The 10,161-nt window shown below is 27.8% G+C and overlaps 1 protein-coding gene across 1 annotated transcript; it reads right to left on the reverse strand.

Moving 5' to 3' along the window:
* Positions 1–476: 476 nt before the first annotated feature.
* On the reverse strand, positions 477–9,941 carry LOC145167250 (uncharacterized). Its single transcript, XM_079086384.1, has 2 exons — positions 9,458–9,941; positions 477–984 (listed from the first exon to the last, which is right to left on the reverse strand). The coding sequence occupies exons 1-2, from the start codon at positions 9,820–9,822 to the stop codon at positions 738–740; spliced, it is 612 nt and encodes a 203-aa protein (XP_078942510.1). The 5' UTR covers positions 9,823–9,941; the 3' UTR covers positions 477–737.
* Between the last annotated feature and the right edge of the window lie 220 nt (positions 9,942–10,161).

Below are 10,161 nucleotides of genomic sequence, written 5' to 3' on the forward strand. Positions count from 1 at the left end.
ATTACATTTATTTATTATTGAAATGATTATTCTGTTTGACATATTATACTTTGTGTAATGGATTATATTTTTTGTATAAGATATTTTATTTTGTATTATAAGACATTAAATGTGTGTTTAATTTGAATATTAGTAACTTTAGAAATATTACATGTTTACTAAAATCTGTAGAAAAAATCATGACATACAAATCTTTGTCAGAAGTTATAAAAAAACTATCAAAAATGTACAACATGGATTGCATGTCATAAATATATGACATGCAAATACATCTCATCTTCATTTATAAATGGGGCTTTAATGAAAAGCATTTGTGTGTCATCTATACCCTTTAATGTCATTACAGGCCTATTTTCTAGTAATGTTTATTTTTTACTTAACAATATTGTAAAATGTAATTCCAACACCAATATTAAAATCTGATTTAGATACGAAACAAAATCCCAAAAATGACAATATCAATAATGTACAGAATATGAGCCAACTCAGTGAATATTATTCTGAAAGAAAATAAAAGGATTTGGGAGAACTCTAAAAGAGGTAACCAACAATATTTGTATACCGCATCCATGAAAACAACATTAGTTGTAATAACAAGTAAGAAAAGGGACATGTGTACTGTCCCCATCAACAAAAGATTTCTAAGCAACATTTGTAGTAGTGGCACTAGCTGGATCAGGTTGAGTACCAAAAGGCTTGATCACTTGTGAAGTAGGATCTAACTTATTAATGTTTTCTCAATCCTGATGTGATGAATCAAAAGGGATATGCTGAAAAGCTTTGATCATAGACATAAAGCCATGAATATCCTTACGTAAAGATACAACTTCTGAATGCACGTTCTCAACAGCGGTGCTAATACTCTTGAAATCAGTTTCGGGAGAGGAGGTTATAACTCCGGCAACAACTTCATCAGAAGGAAGTGGTGAATGTGGCGGTTCATTAACTCTTCTTTTTTTACTGGCATCATGACGTTCTCCATCTCTACAATAGAACAAATATCAAAAGCAATATGTATAATTACCAAAATAGAAAAGAAAAAATTGTTATTGCCAATGGCGGAGTTAGTAGGGAGGTTGTTGAATGTTTGGCCTCATCCAATGATTTTAATCGAAATGTTATAAGCCCTTGTATACATAAAAAATATAATACCTAAAGACCACAACAAATATATTAATAAACAATATATTCCCCCTCTATGTTTTAATTATTAAATGTGTTGTGTAAATATACAAAATATAACTTTTACTCATTCACTGTCTCATCCCCCATACATACCTAATCCTCTAATCCCCAGTCAAACGACGACATCTTCTAATATATAGTTTTTATAATCATATGATAAATCAATAGTAAAAACAACCATAGATTCTTTTTTCAAACGAAAAAATGGTGTTGGGGAAATATGAGTCAATGTTTACCGTCATTAGAAAACTTTTGAAGATTGATTCTTATTATGACCGATGTAGCTTCTATTTAGACGAAAAATTCTATTTAGGCTCTCAACCCCTTATTCTTAAATTCTAGCTCAGTCATTGGCTATTACACACATGACCCTATATGTCTCTATACATGCCTTGGAGCCGTTAAAGTCTAAGGTCTCATGTGATAGTTTCTGTCCGGGAAAGTGCTGTCTGGAAAAGTGTTGTATGGAAAAGTTTTCTGACTTGGAAAGAAACCATGTTGTTTGATTGTAATCGACTATGCTGAATGATGAAAAATGACAATATTACCCTGTTGTTTTATACAGTGATGGATGAAGTTGCTGAATAATTATAAAAACATACAAATTGTCATACAAAATCAAAATTACACAATAATCATTTGAAATCCAAATAGAATGTCGATTAAGTTGTTTTTAGTTTATTGTTTTTTAAGTTGATGTTACATTGTTATTCTTGCTAGAAAATTTTCTTTTTTTATAACTCAAGGTGTGATTCTTGACCCGGTTTATGTCCGATAATGGTGGGATGAATGAAACTTTTTAAATTATATTAGGATGATGATGGTGTTGCCCAAAAAATATAATTAATCCAATAAAAATGAATTATAAAAATTAACTAAAAGAAATTAATAATCCAATAAAGTAATATTTATTGATATATAATAATCCAATAAAAAAGAATTAATCCATAAAAATGAAATAAAAAAAGAAATTATTTAAAAGAAATTAATAATCAAATAAAATAATATCAATTAAGACATAAATATTATATATTAAAATAATATTTATTAATATATAATAATCCAATAAAAAATAATAATTCAATAAAAATAAATGAAAAAATTATTTAAAAGAAATTAATAACTCAAGAAAGAAAGATGAGAGGTTTGGGGCACAAATGTCTTTCCAACCTATTCAGCCAGAAAGATATGGTTTTGCAGCTTTCTGGGAAAGACATATCTTACCGGAAAAAACCTATTTTTTTGTAAATATCAAACAGTCTTTTCGGTCCATTCAGTCAGAAAGATCTGTTTGGACCTAGAAAGATGTCTATCAAACAGGACCTAAGACATATATATATATATATATATATATATATATATATATATATATATATATATATGGGAAAAACCGAAATTCAAAATCGTGTTCGTGTCAATTGTAAAAAAAACGATGTCGTGTCTTGTCGTGTAAGTTTCAAAATTCGACGCGAAATTGACAAGAATTAACATTTGTTTGCGTGTTTTTCGTGTTATATATGATTAAATATTAATTAAATAAACTAGTGGTTATTTTATGTAATCTGTCTGGTTTCGTGTCATGTTTGTCATTGTTTAATTGATTTATTTTGATGTTACTTAGAATAACACGATATTTTGCTGGGTCATGTTCGTATTACATAAACTTTATCGTATCGTATCGTGTCAGAAAAAAAAATGATATTATTGCTCGGTTCGTCGCCCATAATCTGGATGATGATATGCATTGGTTGGGTGTTATATAAGCCTAGAGTTGAAAAAATCTACATGCTAACCACTTATAGATTCTCTAGGTTACACGTTACTTTTTGGGAAGAATGTATAAAGAATTATATCCATATTAATAAAAAGGATAATTTCGTATATTTTCAACTAAAACATATATATATATATATATATATATATATATATATATATATATATATATATATATATATATATATGGAAAAGTTTAATAGAGAACCATAATTATTGGTTCTTCAAGAAACCAAATTTTTTTTTAATTTCTAGAGCTTATTCTTTATCGAAAAAAAATCTAAAAATATCTAAATTCATATATTAATATTGTGAATGTGAAAAATATTTTTCGGATTCACCGTATGAATCTGGATTCACATTGTGAATTTTCAAAGATTCACATTGTGAATTTGACATAAAAAAAAATTTAATTTGATATCATTGGAAAAAGGATAAAAAGTTATGAATTTCTGTATTTTTAGTTTTTTTTTTATAAAAAATAAGTTCTAAAAGTTGAAAAAAAGATTGGTTCATTGGTTAATTATGATTCTCTATTGAACCTCACTATATATATATATATATATATATATATATATATATATATATATATATATATATATATATATATATATATATATATATATATATATATATATATATATATAGGTTCTATGAAAAACAAAAAACCCTAAAAATCATAAAAATGCATAAAAAAATACTTAGAGATCACAAAACTTTTTTTTGAATTTTTTTATGAAAAATCGCATGTTTTTAAATAAACTCGGTGATTTTTTTTTTGAAATTTTTTTTAAATATATATATTTTTTTTAAAATTGATTTTTTATTTTTTTTTTCAGCAAATTTATTAAAAAACCTACGATTTTTTTTACATTCCAAGAGATATTTACATTCCAAGAGCTAAATCATTTACACTATTTTTTGAAATAATAAAATAAAGAGAAATTAAATATCCTCGTACATTTTTTTTCCTATCCACATGAAATGTGACAAATATCATATTTAGATAAAACTAATGATATTTTATAACATTTGTCATCATTTTAAATAAGTAGGAAGATACTTAGGATGAAAAGTAGGAGAACATTTAATTTCTCTGAAATAAGTAAGTTGCATTCAGTAAGTCGTGGAAATAAGAATGCATTAAATAATAGATTCCCCATCTGTATTTACAATTTATTTTTTCTGCTTTCTATAAAATAAATGTACCCTTTTCGTTAACTTTATTTAAATATTATTAACTAACTGGTATGCTGTATTATATAACTGAAATAGTTTATAGCTCGTAAAGTGTTTTTATTTACTTTCAAAAACAATTCTTAATAACTGTTTTATAATCAAGGTTATTATGTTATATAGCTCTTTTTTATGATCTTAATCTAAATTTAATATATCAAAATTAATATTTTCTTGTTAATAAATCCAAAATAAAGTCTGCAATAACCTGTGTATAGAAATTAGAAAATTACCCTTCATTAATGAAGGATGTACTTTTAAAGTCAAAGAGATATATATATTTTGCACTTTGTGATTATTATATAGTCATTTGATTTGATTATGGCCCTTTAAAAAAAATGTTCTAAATTATTATTAATAAAAAAAATTAAAGCATTTATTTATAGATACTCGATCAAAATAAAAAAATAAAATTGGAAAGTATTTATATTTAAATAAAAGGAGGAGGAAATTAATGGAGAAACGGAGATCTTTTTGGATATTTAACAAAATGAAAAGAAAAATTTAAAAACAAATAAAGAAACGGAACGGAAAAATTAAAGTCAAAGATATGGGTTGACAAACAACAAAAAGTAACGACAAATTACATAGAGGACCATGCTTTTACAATTTTAGTTTACAAACAAAAGTTTAGACGTGAGGTTGGAATATGTTATCACATATTATCATATATAAAAGTTGTCGTCTCACCAGCCATATTAACATAATGTTATAACACAAATTAGAGGAAATTGGCAACACGTTATATGTCATTATTTCTTTTTTTGTTTTCTATTTCTTTTTTTTTTTTACGATTTATTTATTTTATATTTTTCCAATTAATCCTTATTTTCCATCACCATGTTTGTGAAAAAAAACATCCAAATCTCCAGGGACCATTCCAGTAAGTTTGTACTTTATATTTTTTTTAAAATTTAAAAAAAAAACGCTCATTTTGTAAGGGCCATTTTTGAAATTTGTGATACAATTCAGTGTGCCCACAAAAATGTGGGTTGCCTTATACTTGAATTGTCCCGACCCAAAATTAAAAATACGATTTCTGTTTCTGTCATTTTTATAATTCCAAAGCTTGTTTTACAACTGTCAAATAAGCCACAATGTTCGAAAAAGTCCAGTTTCCCTTCGTTATCATCGCAACGCCTTGTAACATGACACCAAAAAACGCCGGGGCGGGGCTGTGTTCCATACTCGTAACGCCGTTACCGGCTTGTCCACGTCAGAAAAACGGCAGTGGGCGTTGCCACACCGAATATCCTTATGTGAAACTAGTAAATGTGTGTGTAAATTTGGGAGATATTCATGCAAACCATTTTAGAATGACAAACTAAGAAATAAGAAGAGATTTACGTTTGCAAATTTAAATTGGAGCAATAGAGTGACAAGTGTAAAATTTAAATTGAAGAAACAATAGAATCACATTTGACATAATATTAATTAGGAGGTGTATTAGAGTGACGCATGATAAAAGAAACGATTCTTTTATTAGTATATATATATATATATATATATATATATATATATATATATATATATATATATATATATATATATATATATATATATATGTGTGTGTGTGTGTGGGTTGGGTATATATATGAGACGGTCTAATTTTATAAGACCGTGAGACCATTTTTTCTAATAAAATATTCTAATATTCTAGTGTTTATAAAAATTAAATATGTGTAATATTCTAATATTCTAAGCCAATAATTTTAATATATTTTACATTGAAATATTCTAAAACATATAATGTTAGAATATATTGCATATTTTATTTTTACGAATAATAGAATATTATATATATTTCACTAAAAAAAATTTGGTTTCACGACTTCACAAAATTATGTTCGTCTCAAATGAATTCTTTTATATATATATATATATATATATATATATATATATATATATATATATATATATATATACTTTCTTCGAACATATATATATATATGCTTTCTTAGAACATCTAAATAGAAAGGGTAGATTTCACTGTTTGCGACGGAAGGTTCCCATAGCTAAAAATGATTCCATTGAAAGTCTTGGGATTCGTTTGGCGGGCTAAACAAAACAAGATTGCTTCATTTGGTGCCCTCCGGAATAGGGGTATTGTATTGGACTCATCCTTGTGTGGAGTCTATCGAGAGTCAGAAGAGACAGGAGATCATCTCCTGGTCTCGTGTCCTCTAGCAAAGGATATTTTTCACTCGATTTTTAATTGGTGTAACGTTCAAGTGACGGTTTTCCATTCGGTCACTAACATGATTGACTTTGCTACCAAATGGGGGAATTGCCCCAAAAAAAGAAAAACATTAATCATGATCTTCTTCGGTGCATTATGGTGTTTATGGAGAGCCAGAAATGATAGAATCTTCAACAAAATTGAATGGCAACCGACGAGAATAGTTTCTACTATAAAGTCCCAAACTTTTGTATGGGTTAAACATCGTGGTGACAGGGCAAAGTTAGAATGGAGTTTGTGGATTAAAAATCCTCTCATTTGTATCTGAAACAATGTAACAATTTTCACCTCACTAGCCTCTTGCTGGTGGGGTTTTAATATTGAATAAAATTTTCAAAAAAAAATCTAGATACAATACCTTTATTTGATTATGTTCTTTATTAATAAAAATAACATCTATCTTTGTTGATTATGCTCTTTATAGAACCTTGGTGGCTCTGCTACATCTAATGGAAGACTAAGCACAAAGGTAATCACTGGAAAAGTCATAAAGACTTTCTACACATGCATCGATTTCTAATTGAACTAATAGGTGTTGATGTTTGGTCCATTAAATTAGTTGTTGTTAGATGTTATCTATTTAGAACTAAAATTGATAGATCTTGATACGATGCTTTCGCCTTTTATCTCATCATCTTCTTCTTTTTGAATAACAATTAATTGACAAAAGAAAGGTAAAAGATTTGGGGTTGAATCCAAATGAAGAAGCAACGTTGCATTTAAAAAAAAATCCTTTGGTTTATTTTTCATGTAATTTCTTTTAAATTTTCATTTTGTGTTCTAGTTAAATGGTTGTACTGATGTGTTGTTGTAGGTAACACTTAAAGTTTGTTTATAGTTCTGATTATGATGGTTTACGAAGGACAAAACGGATATAGTGGAGGTTGAGGTTGGATTTGAACAGCACGACAAATCAAAATGATTAAGATAAATAGAGATCTCTACTTCTCTGTTCTCTACAATATCTTGGTTTCATTTTTCAATTTATTTCAATTGTTTTACTGTGATAATGATTTATTTAAAAATTGACTCATTTTTTTAGAAATTTATGGATGAAATTAGGATATGCTCTTTGTTGGCTTTGTGTCAATATGTTTATGTCACCATTGCTACTCTACCACCTCCACCTCTCTCTAAAACCTCAATTTGATCTTCAGTACACCTTCTAATAGGTGAACGAAAACCTTAAAAATGACCTAAAGCAAACTCATATATGGCTTTATAATATTGAGGACGAATCCAAAAAGGGAATTTTGTTAATATGTATTTTATACTATAAGTTATTTTGAATAAGTGTTTTATGAAGTTCAAATTTTGTGAAGTAACATGTTGTGTTTTTTTAGGCAAAAACTAAATTAACCTTACAGGGGAATTGAATCAACTAATTTCTAGCGATTTCGTTTCATTGTATTTTTACACAAAAACCCGATTCTAGAATTGTACTTCCAAATTTTATTCTTATTAGGACCTAATACATTCAAAAGTTATCAAATTTTCTTCCAATTATTGCTTATATATCAATTTAACAACAGGTTCGCTTTTTTTCTCCATTAAATGTTATCTAAATCCTGAAGTTGGGTAGAATAAAATGAAGTTGTATATCTTGGAAAGCACATTGAGCAAGGTAGGTTCTCTTATACACCAGTAGCTTACTTTTGCAGTAACTTAACCCTTGATTTGGGACTAATCTAAGATTTTTTCATCATCTTGAAAGAGATTTTGATCTTCAATGATTTGTAGTTATCTCATTAGGAAGGCTGTTGATTGTTTGTGTTGGAATATTTAAATGATATATTTTTTTTGTTTTCTGATTATTTGTTTGGTTAGTGTGTTTATATTATTAAACAACTTAGATGGCTAATGTAAACAATGGAGATTCGCAAGAGGAATTCTATCAAAAAGATGGTTCATATGAAAGTAGATTTTTGTAAGTTTTGCCATATGTTACGGTTCAACATTTTGTAGATTTGCTTAAATTTGTGTTGCTATTATATGCTAAGTTTTTAGTCACATCTTTACATGAAAAATGATGATCAAGAAAAGCCTGTAAAAATGAGTGAAATGATGGTGACAGTGTTATAGAAATCATGAATTATCATAGTTAAGATGAATGTGTGATGTCAAAATAATTTAGTAGGATCGAAATGATTTAACTTAACCGCTTAGATGTAAAAGTTCTACAAATTAACATTTTCTCTTTAACATGGTTTGGTTTGTACGAAATTGGATCAAAATGGAAGTTACTCGATATGAGGTGCCATCATAAGGTACTTGGATTATATCTCATACTACACATGAAGGGTATTCTGGTCATTTACACAGACATTTTAACATGTATGATTTGTTTAATTGTTACACTCAATTACTTAGCCATTGGTATTATATGCTCAATTACAAATATTAGAAATTATATGTTCAATTACGAATATTAGAAATGTACTTTTACTTTTTTTTTTGCCCATAACTAAGTACAAAAAAAAACATATTCATGTTGTGGTAGATTTCTAATGCAATGAAAAGCAAAATATGTTTTATATATACTCTATTGTCAGCACATATCCTGGAATACACCATTCACTTTAAGCTTCACTTAGAAAAACTTATACAAGGAAGTTTCTGCACAAAGAAGTGTATGTAAATTTATGATTAATCACTATATTTTTTATTACTATCAATGTTATTTTAATTTATCAACCGTATATTACATGTGTTTTAACCATCAAAATTTATTTTATTTTGTAACCGTGGTTCCCACGAGTTATAACCTAGTGTGTGTGTGTATATATATATATATATATATATATATATATATATATGATAAAGAAAATATAAATAGAGAAGTTCATATGATTGAAGTAATAAGTTGTGAATAAAATATTTTTTATTAAATGCTTTTATTTTTTTTGCCTAAAAATCAATGAAAAAATGTTTGTATTAGAGATGCGAAAGCTTAAGGGATAAGTTGTTTAAAAAATAAAATGTGAATATAACAATTGATTCATACTTGAGATTTTATATACATACCTATTTCGTTGCTCTTTACGGAAGAATTCGCGTTCTGGAGGTGGGGGATGATCCCATGGACGAGTACTCGTAGAGAGCCGACCATGGGGATCATGTCTCTCTTTAACCGGACACTTATTTCGTTGCTCTTTACGGAAGAATTCGCGTTCTGGAGGTGGGGGATGATCCCATGGACGAGTACTCATAGAGAGCCGACCATGGGGATCATGTCTCTCTTTAACCGGACACTTATTCATAACACCTTTATCATTTCCTCCTCTTCCATGTGAGAAAATTATATAGTGAGGGGAGCATTTGTTGGCAGATGTAGTCTGAGCTGAGAAAATTCTAAAAACACAAGGATTCATTATCTTAATGCAAATCATGGTGCTTTTGGATTTTATTGATGCATATATGAACTGCCCCTCGTGAGGGTTTATATAGTGAGTCTTGACTCTGAAGATGAAGGTTCAAGTGAACGGCCTCAAATTCGCGGCCTATTCGTGTGGGGCACACATACAATACTTAATTTCTATAAAATTCAGATGAAAATATAACACAAATTATATATAATGAATTCAAACAGAATGCCGCAAATTATACGTGATAATTTTTGAGAAATATATTTTCCCATCTTCTGATGATTTTTGAACCTGTAGTTATATGATATAAATCATAAAAAACAAATGAATCAAATATCATTAATATTCATGAAAAGTATGATA

Source organism: Lactuca virosa, chromosome 3 (genome assembly GCF_052849685.1).
Source record: "Lactuca virosa cultivar CGN04683 chromosome 3, Lactuca_virosa_CGN04683_v6, whole genome shotgun sequence".
Taxonomy (NCBI): Eukaryota; Viridiplantae; Streptophyta; class Magnoliopsida; order Asterales; family Asteraceae; genus Lactuca; species Lactuca virosa.